Raw genomic sequence first — 17642 nt, forward strand, 5'->3', positions numbered from 1 at the left:
GTTTTGGAGATGCTCTGATCCAGTTGTCTAGCCATCACAACCTGGCCCTTGTCAAACTCAAACTCAAATCCTTACGCTCGCCCATTTTTCCTGCTTCTAACACATCAACTTTGAGGACAAAATGTTCACTTGCCTAATTTGTTCCACCAACAACAATCAGTGCCTTTACTCACCAGTCATAATGTTATAATGTCATAATGTTGTGGCAGGTCAGGAGAAGGAGACTTTTAGGACAGTGCAATTTTTCCAGCAAGGCTTTTTTTTCTGCTGGCACAATCTCAGATTTACTAACTTACATTCTAATATATTTTTGTCCATGAATATGTATTACATTATTCCCAGTTGGCTATTCTCTTCATTTCACAGTTGGACATTATGAGGAAAGGTCAGCCAAAACAGTAGTTAAGCTTTTTCATGAACCGTTTATATTTTTGCGTTTTCTTACCTGGTGAATTTACACAAAATGTGCCTTCATTTCAAATCCCCAGCAAAACTGGAATGCACATTACAAATGCACAAAATGCACAGAAAACTCAGGGTCATTTATTGGGGTTAATATTGATGCTTCTGCTGCTAGAGATGATGTATCCAGGCAGTGCAGCTGCAGTAAATTGTGTTCATTAAGTTTCTTGCTTTAGTAATTGCATTTATTCTCTCTGTATGAGATACCTGTGTGTGATGCAGCGCTCCACTATACTGTATACTGTGTTTCTGTATAATATGGATGGTTTCTATAGCTCTATATTACTTGTTAAAATTATGAAAAGCAGCCAAGCTAAATCCTCTCCTCTTCTTCTCTTTCTCTACACATCCCAGGGTTAACCCGAAGATTACGGACCTTTAAAGAGTAGACGCCGACCTTGCAAACATTCCGAACCATCTAGAGATGTACCAGCACCATTCAGATCCCACTTCATGTAGAGTTTTAACATTTGACCTCTTTGAACATTTAAAGGCTCTGGTATGGAGGAGTTGGTGTTGGCGTTATGATGATCTCAGATGTTGGGATTTTTTATGAGTTGCTCAGGAGCTCCTGGTTCCTTCCCTCTCTCTCTCTCTCTCTCTCTCTCTCTCTCTCATTATATATATATATATATATATATATATATATATATATATATATATATATATATATATATATATATATATTAATTAGTGTTTTGTATTGTTTTAAGATTTATAATCACACTCTTGATATCACCCAGATGAGGATGGGTTCTTTTGAGTCTGGTTCTTCTCAAGGTTTCTTCCTCATACCATACAAAAGAAAATAAATATCCGTGTCAGTCGCCCCAGGCTTGCTCATCAGAGATTAAGACGCAATTCACTTATATAAAAATATTTTGTTTTATAATTATTGCGTTCTGTAAAGCTGCTTTGAGACAATGTCCATTGTAAAAAGCACTATGGAAATAAACTAGAACTTGGCATCATAGTGCTGGTAATAAGAGGTGGATTGATTCAAGTAGGACACCAGTGAAGCCCTAGGTACAAGTAATACAAGTTAACACATGACCTGGTTTGTAAATATACAAACTACATCTTTATTTATTAGGTTTATTGGATGGTGAAATGGTAAAACTGCAAACATACACATAACACACACACACTTTCCCTGTCAAATTCTCCTAATGTAGGGCAAAATTTAAAAAGTTCACTCTTTATTTTTACAAATTTCTTAAATATACATGTATAAAAAGTGAAAAATTAATAGACTGTACATTGAACTAAAAAAAAAAATCCCACTTAAATATATATAAACATTTAATATTTATATAAATGCATTACATTTTCGATGTTTTGTTTGTGTACTAAGACTTGCTTTGTTTGTTCTTCTGATGTGAAGCCTCGTCCATGGTATTGTGTAGGAATTCATGGAGCTGCCTGGCATTACCTGCACTGCCCAGAACCTCACTCAGCTTTTCCTGGCTCAGAGTGAGCAGCTCAGCCAGGCTGCCAGCATGTTTAATGAGTCCCCTTACGTTTTTAACGTTTACTCCAGGCATGCGGAGCAGGAAGTCGTAAGGCCCAGGGTTGTACAGGTCTACTGAATCTTCCACCAGCTCGGATTCTGCTGTAATGGCCTGAGCAGTCGCAGCATCAGGTTCAGGCCGACCATGCTTAAGTTCCTGAAAGAGTTGTGCAGTGACGTGGGGTGATGGGCACCAGAGCAGCCTCAGCCGGGGAAAATGGAGAGTCAGGAGGGTCAGTTTGGAGGTGATGTCGTTGGCTGAGATTTCCTGACGCAGGTCACTACGGGCCACGAGTGAGAACGATTTGGCCGGGTCAAATTCGATAAGCAGCACGGGTCGGCGGTAGAAGCGGCTCATAGAGAGACACTGAGTGTACAAACGACCGCTCTGCAGCGAACCAATCAGGTCACTCACACTCTTGCGCTCCACACAGATTTCAGGAGTCAGGATGTAGTCTCCCACCTCCAGGGTGACAGGCTCGATGTCGAGCCCACGCCGGTGCAGGAGGGAAGGAAGCTCGCTTCGGAACTCGCGCATGTCTACGATGACCCGGCACTGCTTTTTCACTCCGTCCTGTCCACCTGAGAAAATATTAAGACGTTCAAATAAACGAGTATGAAAAATGTGTTATGATAGCCAAACAATTCGATGCAAATGCTTCCAAACATCAGGGTTTTGAGCACAACAAACGGAAAATGCTGCACCACTGAAGCAATCAAGCGAGTACTGAATTTTGGTTGAGAAACAGAAAGTTCCAGCCAGATTCAAGTCAAAATGAATAACTCCATCTAACAATCAGGATTTAGCAAAATCAGGAATTCGGCTGGAACAGAAACTTGCAGCCAAACTGTTTCTTTATGGATAAGATTATAGACCTCTGTTTGAAAAGGACAACTCTGAGCTTTTAATAGTTCATTAATCATTAAAATCTCATATTATTTTAAGGAAAGTATTGCACTTGGAAATGGTTGTGAATAAAAGATGATACAGCTTGGTTTTGCAACGCTTGTTGTGGGCTTTGGAAGAACTAACCTGTCCAATAATGAATCATCTTTGATTCAGAGCTGGAACTCAATATTGCAGTTCAATTCTAATTCAGTATTAAAGCTCTTTGTTAAACAGATTAATAGGATAGATTTGAATAGATGTAAATGTGGTAAGAGTATAAATCTATGGGAAAGTAATATTAAAAGGATCAGTTAACTTAATGTATCAACAGGGTGCAAAAAATCTGCCTTTAATGAACTTTAATGGGGGGGAAAAAATATTGTGTGTTTTTCAAATGATACACACTATTCAAATCTAATTTGTTTTACCATAGTATATTTCTTTCTCGTTGTCATAACTACACCAAATTTGATAACCATGATATACAACTAGGTCACATTAGAAGGGTAAACGACACCACATGCACCACATTAAACTGAACTCGGATATGATTAATTGCCTGCTTTGCGAGTGTCAGCTGCAGCGCTTGCAGGTTCCTGACTTCGATCCAGGTCCAGGTTTGTGTCTGCTCTGCCTTCTCTCTCTTCTGGAACAACCATACTGGCTTTTTCTCTGTTTTTAACAGACAGAAAAATGTAAAACTTTTAAAACCAGAAATTGTAATTATATCAAACTAACCAACAGTGATTTAAACAAATGTATCTTAAAATAAGCAAAAAGATTATTAATTAGTGGACCTTATGAGATGTTCGAATGCTTGTTTCTCTTTACGCAGAGTGGTGAGATACCTCTGCTCCTCAGTGGAACCACCGTAAATAAGAAAATACACTCTATAACAAAAGGCAAAGAATCATAACCAATTAGACCAAAAATTTTCCACCGGTGTTGAAAGACAGACAGAAAATATGTAAGCAACATGGTACCTGAGAGGTTTGCCTGGCCTGCTGGCTTTGTAAACCTCCAGCTGGCGAACAAAGCTGAGTTCAGCATCATACAGCACCACAAACATGGGCTCGACCTCTTTTAACACGCGCGTCAGACTGTACGGATCCGAGCATCCTTTCAGCGGATGAATGACCGTCATGGGCTCTTGGAGGACACCGTAGTAGGAATCTGAAGTAAGGTTTAGAAAAACATCTTCCTTCACCTCTTGCTTTTCATCTTGTTCTCTCTCATCACCACTGCTGCCCATCTGTTCCAATTCGGCTTCGTTTTGCTGCCCGAGCATTTGGGTGAGCGTCAGTGAAGCTCGCTGCTTCTTTGTGCTGAGTTTGGTATTTTTGGCCTGGGGTCTCTTGCCTTTGGTCACTTTACCTTCATGTTTCCTGGGCCGGCTGTTACCTTGTTTGGTTTTGTCAGGCACTGGTACACACTCATCTTTACCAATAGTGCGTGAGTAAAGGCGGAAGAGTAGAGAATCAGCACCTTTTTGGATGTACTCCTTCAGCTGAGCACACGTTCTATCGTCACTGGCGCATATCAACACCCGGCCTGAGGCACACGAACATTCAGACACAGTAAAGTCTCCAAGTCAATGCAACACTGAAAGTGCGAAATTTAGTGAGTGTCATTACATCACCTGCTTCATGCTCAGAGCTGCTTAGTTCCTTCTCAATCTCCTGCAGCACCTCAGTCAGAGCTTCCCACTTTGGATTCTTTTCAAGCACAAGCTCTTTTTTTAAAGGCACTATGCACACACACACAATACTTATTTAAAAATGGAAAAATCACATGTTATAATCACATTCATATCATAAAGTATTAATAACCTTTCTGGCAAAACCCCTCATTTATCACTAAGGCTCATTTCTGGCAAACAGCCATTAATGTTGTCTATAATTTACTTTGGCATTTAGACTTTAAAAAACCCTGAAATATAACAATAACAGAATAAACACAATTCCCCTATCTGAAGGAAATAAAGAGCTTAATAACTAGGAGTCGTTTTCCCAAGCAATAAAAGCCATGCTTTTAACAAGCTGATTGATGATTACACACTGCAGGGAACAGATTTACAATGAGTCTAAATCAACTATTAAAGGAGATACCAGCTGTCAAAATTTGAGATGAAGTTTGATTTTCTCCCTTTTTACTTATGCTGGTGACCAGATTTTAAAATAATTGAATTATGGTGTGATGTTTAAACGCTGGAAAATCCTGTAGCGTCCTGAAATGTATAGACGACAATTTACGAATTTTACCATGTGAAAGTTTTCACCAGGCTGCCACACATATGTGCAGAAATGTATGTATGTATAGCATGTATGTATATACTGCTTTTCGTTGGTGTGTGTACCTGTACTATGCAATAACAATAAATGTATTTTGTTTCTGTCTATCCATATACCAGAAGCACTTACAGTTCGGTTTTTCTTCTACTACACCGACTTTGAGTTTCTTTTTTGCCTCAGGAATGTGATACACACGGCTACGGGCGTTCACAAACATTGTAGTGCTGGAGTCGAGGAACAGCCATCCTGATAAAATAGAGAGAACAACATTTTTGCACTCTTTTTTTCTTCTGTTATTAACTGAATAATCTGTGGCATCATAGCTACACAACTAATCTCACCTGAATTGCTGCCAAAGTTTTTCTGACTGGAACGTAGCGACTCCAGCAGGTTGAGGAAAGTGACGCAGTCGTACTGCGTGAGGTAGAGCAGGAGAGTTCGCAAGATCTTCAGGTCCTGCACTAGAGATTTGGTCTTAGCGCCCAGCTGATGCCACAAGGGATCGAGGTAATGGCGAATGGTCTACAGATCACAATACACAAAGAGGTTCATTAATGTGTGAACAACACACTGTCTGATTGGGTTCCTCAAAGTTAGAAGGTACATTTTGCATATTCGGACATTTATTTGATTTATTTAATCTTACTGAATGGTTTATTTCTCTCTGAGTTTGATGTTTTTAAAAAGATGCTTAGTTCAGTGCGCATGCTGAGTTCTTTATATTCATTTGATTGGAGTCTATTAATTATCACTTCTTGGTTTGATAGCTACGCCTCAGTGGCACAGATTTATCTTTTTCCTTTATTAAAAAAAAAAAAAAGAATAATTTCACCACAACATTTTTTTTTTAGAAAGAATAGATTATATTAGACAATTCAAACATGTAACACAATCTTTGGGCAAAAAAAAGGCATAATACATTATTCTATAACTTTCAATTAGATAAGCAGATGAAGGATTAACTGTTATGTGTCAGTTGGATCAATCTGATTCTTACTAACTTAATAAGAACATTAAGAGTATAAAAGACATGTATAAAGGACGTTGTCTCACTTTCTCAAAAGCACTGCCCAGTGTGTTCTCCAGCGAGAGGTCCTCTGCCTCCAGAGTCGGGTTGTAACGCTTGAGCTCTTTCAGACAGGCGTTCATGATGTCCAAAATGGAGCTCTGGATGGCCTTCATGGCTGGAGTGAGATGCACATGCAGCTCTACCACATCAGGCTTGTGTCTCTCCAGTACACTGTTCATTGAAGCTTGGAACCTGTAATAATCCAATATAGAGAAATATATAATATCAGACCCTTAACTCGTATAAATGACACAATTATGTCTAATCTGCCTTTTTTTAATCAACATGCTTCTACCTTGGCCAGAGAAAGAGTTTCTTTACAAAGAGATTCCTCATGACCCGCTCGACTTGACAGAAGCCAGTAGAAAAAGCAGTGGCCTTGTCTGTAAAAGCTTTAATGAAGCCGGTCTTGTTCTTTTGCCTGTACAGTCTCAAGATGAATGCCTCTTGACATGACTCGATGATCTTATGGGCACGGTAGACGAGGATTCCTGCAGAGAACAGTTCAAAACTTTTCAGGGTTCAGTATTACAACATATAAACATTACACTAACTGTAACCACGACATATATGTAAAAGTCATCAGCTGGAACGTTGTATACAGGTGGTATCGAAACGTTTCAAGACTAGCTCCATTTACAAGAAATTACTTTATTTTAGGACTGCAGATGTCGATTATTTTAGTAGTTGAGTATTTTGCCGAATATTCCATCGATTAATCGGATAAGAAGCACAAGAGAAAATCTGACAGATCTCTTACAATGAACAAGTCATTTTTTTCCTTTTTTAAAAAAATCTACATTTTTATTGCTGAAATTGCACACAAGAATACCTGTAAAAACTAAATCCATTTAATTGCCATATTTCATGGGAATACAAATATAAATATATCAATAAAAAAATCCTAAATTAAAATATAAAATCTATTTCAAATTACTCTTAATTTTATTGTAACTAATTCTATTATTTTGTATTTTTTTTTTTTATGTTTTAGTTTGAAATGATCCCAAACTATGGAAATGTTCTGTTGTTTTGTTTGGCCTGAATTTTCACGACCATCGATGTTTTCTCTCGTTTCTCCATATTTTTATTCTGCAGCGTCTTCTGTGTTACCTCTCCAAAGCGCTCTAAAGTTTAGCAGGTGGTGCGTCAGTAATAATGGTCTGTGGGGAAACACAAAGCATTTTGTGTAGGTAAATGGCCAAAACGAAGGAACGAGGCAGATCATTTGCAATGAAGATGTTCAGCCCTACTTTATAAAGCTACATTTACACACCATCACTTTCAAAATAGTCCTCTTGCACATCAATACTGCGCTCACAGCTTTCCTGCCACTTTCAAAACATATCCTAGACGTCTTCTCTTCTAAGCGTGTCAAGCACCTTCTGCTATTCGTGTCGAATCTCTGCAATGGTGTCAAAACAGCGATCTTTAAACTGGATCTTCAGAGCGCGAAGTCCTCAGGAGACAAATCTGGTGAGTAGGGTGGGCACAAAAGTGAGGTCATGCGGATTGACAAGTTGCCGAATGGTTTCGACATTTTCGGGAGTTGAGCTCGTTGAAGGTCTTCCCGATCTCTCGTTTTCTTTCAGTGATGTTATTCCGCTCTTGAAGCGCCACTCAAAACACCTCGGACGACTCAGATGTGGTAACGCACATGATTGGAATAGCAATATCGCCATCAAGTTTTTCGTCCTGAAACTTTTTGACACAACCTTATAAAGTACACCTAGTTCAATCCATTTGTGTAACAATGTGTAAAAAAAAAATCACACGGATTTATTATCCATCCTGCAATAACAAATAGCTAACATAAATAGATAATAACAATAATAAGAAAATTAGGAACGTCTCATCGAAGCTCCTGGCATAACTGACCAATACAGGTAGTCGTCGACTTACGACCACAATTGGTTCCGACAGACGTATAGGTTCCGGTCGTAACACGTATGTAGAGTAGGCTATATGTACAGTACTGTGAAATGATGCCGGAAGCTGGTACGCACTATCGTACACCGCGGTTAGCGATTGTGGTCGTAAAGTCGTAAGTTGCATAGGTCGTATGTCGACGACTACCTGTACAATGAAAGTTACTGACGCTTTCATTGCAGGTCTTTGCAGAAAGCAAGAGACTTATGGTATAGGTCAAATAAATGGGCTTGAGTGATTTCATGAGATTTGTGGGCCATACAGTTTCCTTCAATGTTTAATGATTGTGTAATAAAACGGGATGATTACCTGAGATGAGGTGAGCAGGAATTCTGTCAGTGAGGAAATCCACCACCAGGATGCGGCTGGTCACAAACAGCACCCCCCCCTGGGTGTACACGTGATAGCGCTCACTGCTCTGTACATCACTGGTAATAGTCTGGGGAAGGTGGCTCACTCCTTCAGCTCTCAGCTGCTCTGTAAAGAACTCCTGAAAACATTTCACATTTCACTTCACCATGCAGACTTCCAGACACTAGACTTCATCTCCAGTCTTCTGAACTGTTACCTGTTCAGGTGTGGTTGTGTTCAGCAGGAGCACCAGGCTGCCTTCCTCTGAATAAACCTTCATAAAGTGCAACAAAATCCGATCAACACCGAGTCCTTCTGCAGTCACCAGTAACCCATCCGTGCTGAAGAGACTCAGGAACATTTCCGTTTCATACTCCAGCAGCGCTCCCGCCATCGTTTCTCCGTGTCTCCTTCACACTTTACCAAGTCTCACTACAGCGTCATTAACTCACTCCAAACTGCTCAATCCCAAATCACTCCCTGTTCCCTAGACACCTGCACTACACAGGGTGTAAAATAAGTACAAAAGCGCCCGCCATTTGGGAGTCAGCCTTTGTGTTCTTATTAACAAACAAAACAATTAGAAAACATCTAAAACAAAACAAAAAACGCTTAAAATGTTTTGCTGCGGGTTTAAATATATAACAATTTAAATTATTCGGTTATATGTACTTTAAAAGCTGTAAATAAAAAGGTAAACATCATAAACCCGAATTAATTCTCCAGTGACAGATTTCTGTATGGGTTGAAAAAAGAAAAAAAAGGTGTCCATCTTTGAGTCACGTGACAGCTCAATCCGGAAAAGGTGAACCTGCGCCCTCTGGTGCCTTGGAGGATATAGGACTGTTATTTATATTTACCCGTACAGTATTTCACTTTGTTGCTGAACAATGAGAACATATTAATCACATAAAATGTAAGAGACCCGTTTTTTAAAAATATATATAGAATACATTATATATTGATAAAAATCTAGTATGCCAATGAATTACTGTTTACATGCTGTTTTGTACAACATTGTGTTTGTTTAACATATTATACAGTAGGTTTAGTGGGCATCGTTATTATGTGTCTTGTGTATATGTCTCACATTGTAATGGATTGTCTGCAGTCTTCGTTTATTGTTATGTAGCTCTATGTTGGTAAATGTAGCACCAGGGTTGTCTCATTTCACTGTACTGCATCAGCTGTATATGGTTGAAATGACAATACAAGCTACTTGACTTGACTTAAATTGATTTGTTTAGGAAACAATCACAGTGATCACCTGGAGGTGTGCCCTGCTACCAGGATTCAGTCCAGCCCTAGTCCAAAAATGTGATTATTTTAATCATGTAGATTGATTATGTGGAGCAGGTATGATGGATTAAAGTTTGAAACAATTTTTTTAGGACGACAGCTCTCCAAGAAAAGGTTGATGATAAATAACTGGTTTCCGTGATTACAGGTTAGTGATACTTAGGAATATCAGTCTGATCTCTAAAATGCTACATGCAATTTATTCAAAAAGCAAAAATAAATAAAAATTAAAGCCAGATGTCCAGTTCTAGGGATTGCATAACACATTATTTTTTAACTCTGTATGCTTTCAGAAACTGCCCGTGAAGCCCATACTACTATACACTCTTCTTTTGATCGAATAGAAGGAAGGCATGCATTTGTGGTTCTGAATAGTAAATACTTGCACAGAGATGTGGTAAAGGTGGATATTGTCATTCTGTTTTGACAGAGAATGAACAGCGCAAGTTTTTGCCAAAAAGATCAAATCAGTAGCAGCGCAAATGTGAATCAGCATCACACAATTCACCATGTGTTTTTGAACCCTCCATCTGTGTTTGTGTGCTCTCTGTCCATTTATGGTCTTCTGCCCTGCCTACACAGCAGAGATCTGCATTTTATAAAGATTTGCTGTTATAAATATAACAGAAAAAAATAATTAAAACTCTACTATACAAAATTAAGTATATTAATGGCACTAGACACAGGAACATTTAAAGTAAGTATGCCAATGTGTAACGTGATATATGACTTAAAATTAGTAGATGGCTGCTGACACAATACATCCATTCTATATGTTAATAATGCACTCTTGATTAATCATAACTTCACCTTCTCACCAAAATCACACTGAATGAATAATATGGAAAGGAGATGTTTCAGATAAGTTCACTTTGGCTTGATCACATACACTCTATTTACTATTGCTCTTTTTACTATTACATTTTCTAATTAAATTGGCCTAATGGTTTCCATGAATTAATTCCATTTTCTAATCTTACCATCAGGATTTAATGGTTTTTAATGGACGGTCTAAATGTCTGCTCATTTCAGACACAGTTACATTCCTGAATCTCGATTAAATTCTTGGATAAACCATGTGGCTTGGTACATTTAATATTAGACACACTAAATCAGCATCTTATAATAATAATTATTGAACGTAAATTACCACATAATTTGCAGCATTTGAAAGACATCGTTATCCATAGCTTCCTACAGTAATCTCATTGACACAGCGGTTAAGGGCGAGCAGTGGTGGCTTCGTGGTGCTGGGATTTGAACTCATGATCATTCAATCAGAAGGCCAATGTCTTGAGCTACCCTTTCTCTACCCCTTCATAATTCCACAATTGCCAAATCATCCATAATCAATAAAAAGGTAACCTTTTTTTTTTCATCTGAATGAACCCTGAGGTACGTGCAGGTCAGCTGGATCACTGAGTAAGTGTCTCTGTCAGTCTCAGTGTGCAGGAGGTGACAGTTACTTAAATCTTTATCCATATGCACTTATACTACCTAGACACCTTTTTAATGTGTACCACACTTGATGGTGATCTCCTGAACAATACAGTACATACAGTATTTAATGGCATTTTCTATTAAGTGGCTGATGGAGCTGTGAATAGGTGCACTACCACAAACACACCTTTAGAGTGCAGTAGAGCTTTACAGTATGTGCAAAACCAATAGGAGTTTTCTTGATCTAAATAGGGTACACAAACAAATGCAGGTCACCCACTCAGCTGTGCAAGATCTGCACACTACAATGACTAAATCCTTCATACGACTGAAATATATTTGCAATTATGTCATCTTTATAGCCTCATAAACACCAACTGTATATTACACTATGCAGAGTAAATGCACATTCAGTGTCCAGGTCCAGATAAACACCATCCATTAAAAGAAGAAGAGAAATGGAAATGCATTATTAGACAATAGCAGAATGTAAATGAGATGAAGACAAGTGGATCTGGACAAACATCTTAAGAGCAAAGAAGGGTTACTACAGGGTTAGTAAAGCAGGTATAGAAATACTGTATTTTAATGGGGGAAATGAGTCAGCAAATATGTAAAAAAATATGAAATATTTCCCTCATACCTTTACTTCAGAGAGAGAGAGAGAGAGAGAGAGAGAGAGAGAGAGAGAGATGGTAAAGAGGCATGATGGGCATGATGATCTGGAGATGGTGCATATAGCAGGTTCAAATGTATTCCTCACTCGGTCGTTGACTTGTTTTATACTTTTATTCACCTCCTTCAGAGCCTGCTGCTGAAATATGAATAAAATTCAATTATAACTACAATAGCTTTGGCGACTGCGCTCTCTCTCTCTCTCTCTCTCTCTCACACACTCTCATTTACTCTCTTGCACACTCATTCACTTTCTCTGTTATTCACTTTCTCACTGTTTTACTTATTCATTTATTCTAGTTCACTTACTTACTCACTAAATACTCACTTGTTCACTCAGTCACTAACTCATTTTCAAGTACTAATCTAATCCCCCTTTCTCACTTATTCACGTTCTCTCTCTCTCTCTCTCTCTCTCTCTCTCTCTCTCTCTCTCTCTCTCTCTTTCTCTCTCTCTCACTAATTTTCTTGCTCACTCATTTAATTTCTTCTCTCACTCACTCATTCACTTTTTCTTGCTCACTCACTCACTCACTCACTCACTCACTCAATGACTGATTCACTTGCTCTCTTTCTCCCCTCTCCCTTTCGCTCACTTTAGCTGTTTCAATCATTCCCTCACCAACTCATTCTCAAACACTAATCCACTCCCTCCCTCAATCACTCAGTCACTCAATCACATACTCACTCATGATAAAATGTATTCCTCACTCAGCTACAGACTTGTTTTAACAATTTATTCACCCTATTCAGTGCCTGCTGTTGAAATATGAATACAATTCAATTGTTACTACAGTAGCTCTGAAGACTGTTTTCTCTCTCTCTCTCTCTCTCTCTCTCTCTCTCTCTCTCTCACCTATTTATTCACTTTCTCTTTTCACTCACTCACTCACTCACTCACTCCTCACTCACTCACTCACTCACTCACTCACTCACTCATTCACTCAACGACTAACTAATTTGCTCTAATCCTTTCTTCATTTTCCCCTTTCACTCACTCTTTCTGCCTTCAACCCTCACTCAGTTACTCCCTCCCTTCCTCCCTCCCTCTCTCCGTCTTTCCCTCCTCTCTCCGTCTTTCCCTCCCTCCTCCGTCCTTTCCTCCGTCCATCACTTTTTTCTTACTCACTCACTCTCTTTTTCTTGCTCACTTATTTAATTTCTCCTACTCACTCACTTTCTCTCTCACTCTCCTTTCCCATTTACTTATTCATTCTCTCTAGCCAACTCGCTCACTTACTACCCAAATAACGGACTTGCTCGCTCCTTTTTTTCTCTTTTTCCCGTTTTACTCACACTTTCTGTTTTAACCACCTATTAATCAGTTACTGACCAACTCATTCTCAATGATTAAACTACTCCCTCCCTCCCTCCCTTGCTCCCTCCATCTTTCTTTCCCTCCCTCACTCTTTCCCTCCCTCACTTCACAATATGTTCAATGTATTCAAAAATCCTGGGTAATATGATGTTTAGCCTATAATAAAGTGATAATTAACAATTAACACTTTTTAATAATAAAGTGATAATTAACAATTAACAACATCAGACCCATTTAATTCCATATAAATCTATCAGTGATGATGGTTTTTAAATATTTCATAATATGCAGTAAAAAATAAATAGGACTTATTTTATTTTTTCCATTGAATACAAATTGTGCAGACCTGTGTGCGATAAGATAGATGTGTTATGGTGAAAGGGAGAAAAATGTTGAAGGAACCTACACTTGGACAAAGCACTTTTTTCAGCCGAGTTGTGAAGTCCCTCTAGGCTGTCAGATCCATTTTAGCAAACTGCAGGTGACAGGGTGCTTGTGATGGAAAAAAGAGAAAGGCAGGTGAGAAGGAGAGCTGATACAAAACACAGCCCTGGTCCTGAGCACACGGCTGTGGAACAGTCCCTAGTGTGCAATTGTCAGAAAGGACATGAATGAGTAATGCAGTAAGGAGCACCTGCTTGGAGCACAGGTGCAATTTGGAGACTGTTGTCAAAAGGTTCAGGATGAGAGCTAGTATCAAATACTTACAAAGGAAAAGCATATTGAAATGCTGTAAAAAAAACAAAACAAAAAACAAAAAAAGAAATCCAGACGGATATTTATATAAAACAAAAGGTCATCTTATGCAGATGTGTCTGGAAAGGCCTGCTTCAGCAGCTACATGTGTTGCAGCATCAGCATTGTTGCTAAAATAATCAGAGAGTCAAGACACGAGACACTTACAATTCTGAATCACAGCATGTCCAACAGAAACAAAGGCCCGAGCCAGAACCCAGAGTTGGTGGCAGGAGTGACCAAGATGAAACCTTGTGATGACAACCATTTAATCCCCTTGGGCTTCACAGTTGCTGCTGTATGACTCTACCATTGTCCCAGTATAGAAATAAGTGGCTCTGGAAAGGTGGCAAACTAAAGCACTCCCAATGTAATATTTATCTAAATGTGTTCTACCTGAAAGCCACCATGAGTGACAAACCTCAAAAGTCCTTTAGGGTTAAAGTCTTATTTTCCTATAGCCTAGTGAACAATTACACCACAATTGTGCCTAATATACTGTAAGTATAACACAAAATAAAACACAAAAATATGTGCTTTGTTAGAGTTAACCAATCAAGGTGTCTAGATTAACTGATCTGTTATAAATTGTATATAACTATAATCCTATTTAAAGAGCAGCCATGTTTCCTTGACATTATGTTCTGAATTCATGGTTGAAGAAAGTTTTCTTTGTTTTCTCGAGATAAGCAACTCAAGAACACACTAGGTAGTTAGTTAAGGGTGCTGTGCTTACTAAGGGGAATCTAAATACATTTCTTAATTTCGAGTTAGGATGAATGCAGTTTACATAAGGATTTATGCACTTTGCACTACTATCCAGCTCAATAAGGAACTACATTCCAGCTCAACAACCCCTTCATGTCTGCTTTAAAACTCGAAGGAGCCGGTCTGTATGGATTTGATGGTTACTGATTATACATTTAACGAACACTCGGTTTCATTTATTATTATTTATTTCATTTTTTCTTTAGTTGTAAAGAACAAGATCAGGAAATGAGTGCATGATCTTATCCCCTTAACAAGAAAACAATCTGCAGGTCAGTAAAGCAGATCAGGCAAACAAAGCAAATGAGGATATAGAGAAATGTACATCACAAAAAAGCAATAATAAGCCCATACTTAGGCACAGAGAAGGTAGGAACTCTGGATTATTAAATACACCAGCACTTACCAACACATCACTGCAGAGTTCGAGGAGGACAGACCAGAGGAGTGACTCATAACGCTGGGTACATGGTGACAACACAAACAGAACATTTAAGAAGAAAAACAAACAAACAAAACCTAATTGAATCCTGATGTACTCTACAGAAGCTGTGCCTACGTCATATAAAGATCAACAGTACTGTTTTTTGAACCTATTTTTTAAACAAATGAATGATTTTACTTTAACTCAATAAAGCGTAAAAGTCTGAGGGAGAAAATATGAACTGAACATTAACAAGCACAAAGTCAAGTTTAGATAATAAAAAAGCTTCCAGCGAGCTCAGTATGACCAGGATGGGGAGAATCTAAACCCCTTCAGGGAACAGTAATAAAATTTGAATGAGAAGCAGAAGCTGTCAGTGCATGTACACTTAAAATGCAGCAGCTTAGCAACTAACTACACTTTTTTATTTTTTTTAAATTGTGTTTTGGGATCCAGCAAGAACTAATTGTCAGTTACATAACAATAAATTCATAACTTACAAGCCTGAGGGGTTTTCTTATATAACCATGGATGGAGTTTAAGCTGTCGGCTCTAGCTTGCTGCAAAGTTGCTAATTCTAAGAATAATATTACTCTTTTCAGTTTTTCATTTAAACCCAATTATTTCCATTATTTATTCAATATGTTTCGGGGGAAAGTGTTGGATATCAGCCCTAATTATTAGTTTTGTTATTCATATATAGCAATGATCTGCTCATGCTTATGAAACATGATAAAAACTGCACCTGGCTTATAATTCAAGTTATTTGGTGACACACAACAGCAGCTATTTCAGACGTTATTGTAGGCACCCTGCACTCTTATCGCCACATTTTTGTATTGAACATGACTTTGAGCACCACTGTAAAAACATGAACTTAGCAATTGTTCAACAAAAAAGTATCCATGCACTCTGTAGCTTAACAAACCTAAACAGGATTCTATTCACTAGAATGTTGAATCAAGGATATGAAGTCTCAGGCTCAGGCTCAGGCTTTTTCTGCACATATAGTATTGACTAGAAAGACTAACCTGTGTCATGCATTTAAGCATAAACAGCAGAGACAAAGGCCGTTTTGGCTGCAAAGCAGGCGCTTGTTATGAGTGATTTGGAAGTCGGGCTCTGATTTTCAGAGTGTGGGAGTTCATTCTGCTGTGCGAGGAATTGCAACCTGCTAAATGTCAAACGCCCTTCTGTTCTAATGCAGACTTCATCATGCCAAGCTCTCCATCCAGGAACCAAGCCAATGCAAAAAATAAAAGATCATACGAAGTCACCTTTACAAACCGAACTGTTGTATAACAACAGCCTGGGTCAGCGATGTTGAACTGTGAATTGTTACATGTTGTACAGTACCTCTGAGATTTCAGCACCAGGACTACCATAGTATTAAATATACACTATCAGGACAAACGAAGGGTGTGGAGGCCTGAGGTGCAGTGTTCCAATTTACCAATGCATTCAAGGTGCTTAATAATGTTGAGGGCGGAGCTCTATAACGGACCACTCAAGATCTTTTGGGTCTCCTAGATCAATTAAAAGGAAAATTTGAAATCCACCTGATCCAAAAACGTCCTATACAATTTTGTGCCTCCAACTTTGTGGTAGCAATTTGTGGAGAAACCATGTATAGCTTGAAAGTCAGAGGTTTCAATACTTGTACAAATAGTGTATATTTTTTTTAAAGAAATTAAGTTCTTAATACATATAATTATTGTTTCCAACATATTAAAATAAGTATATAGACTTAAATATAATCTTAAACAATGGCACAATAAATTGGTGTGTATATAATGGATGGCAAGTCATGAGTAAATGAAAACATTTCACTGCACACTGTGCACACAATTGGTGGGGTGTATTAAAATTGGCAGGGCCTGAACCTGATGCTGCCTCTTACACAAACGCTTTAATATGCTATAACAGCACATCCAAAAGTTTTATTTATTTTATACCACACTAGCAATTTATTTATTTATTATAAAATAACACATGGGTGGAGAAGAGTGGAAGAAGTAATTTGTGATAGAAGAGTCTGCAAGAGTAAACGAGAAAGTTTATAAGATGGTGGTGAGACCTGCGATGTTGTATGGTTTAGACACAGTGGCATTGAGTAAAAGACAGGAGGTTGAGCTGGAGGTAGCAGAGCTGAAGATGTTGAGGTTTTTGTTGGGAGTGACAAGGATGGACAGGATTAGAAATGAGTTTATTAGAGGGACAGTGCATGTAGGACGTTTTGGAGACAAGGTGAGGGAACTTTTATCTGTACAGTCAAAAGTCAGATCTTTACCTGTGACCTTTACAAAGTGCCAACCGTTGACTCTTCTTCTAAAAAACTGATATAAAAAAATGTAATCAACACCAGCTGACCAATCATAATCAGGAATTCTAATTTATAACAGTTTATAAAACATTGACTGGAGTACACAAAATAATTTATTACTAATGTAGAAGTCCATTGAAAACAATACAGTTCAATGAG

General features: G+C 38.3%; 1 protein-coding gene and 1 long non-coding RNA gene across 2 annotated transcripts; one reads left to right on the plus strand and one right to left on the minus strand.

Annotated features, from left to right (window-relative positions):
• Positions 1 to 1517: 1517 nt before the first annotated feature.
• ercc4 (excision repair cross-complementation group 4) lies at positions 1518 to 9233 on the minus strand. Its single transcript, XM_046854761.1, has 11 exons — positions 8719 to 9233; positions 8460 to 8640; positions 6517 to 6712; positions 6206 to 6413; positions 5494 to 5674; positions 5282 to 5398; positions 4501 to 4608; positions 3845 to 4412; positions 3659 to 3751; positions 3421 to 3533; positions 1518 to 2554 (listed from the first exon to the last, which is right to left on the minus strand). The coding sequence occupies exons 1-11, from the start codon at positions 8893 to 8895 to the stop codon at positions 1812 to 1814; spliced, it is 2685 nt and encodes an 894-aa protein (XP_046710717.1). The 5' UTR covers positions 8896 to 9233; the 3' UTR covers positions 1518 to 1811.
• An 83-nt stretch (positions 9234 to 9316) lies between these two features.
• Positions 9317 to 10327, plus strand: LOC124389385. The gene is made up of 4 exons (XR_006926576.1): positions 9317 to 9417; positions 9749 to 9818; positions 9893 to 9948; positions 10094 to 10327. It is a non-coding gene; the product is annotated as an uncharacterized LOC124389385 (long non-coding RNA).
• Positions 10328 to 17642: the final 7315 nt, after the last annotated feature.

Source organism: Silurus meridionalis, chromosome 7, assembly GCF_014805685.1.
Source record: "Silurus meridionalis isolate SWU-2019-XX chromosome 7, ASM1480568v1, whole genome shotgun sequence".
Lineage (NCBI taxonomy): Eukaryota > Metazoa > Chordata > Actinopteri > Siluriformes > Siluridae > Silurus > Silurus meridionalis.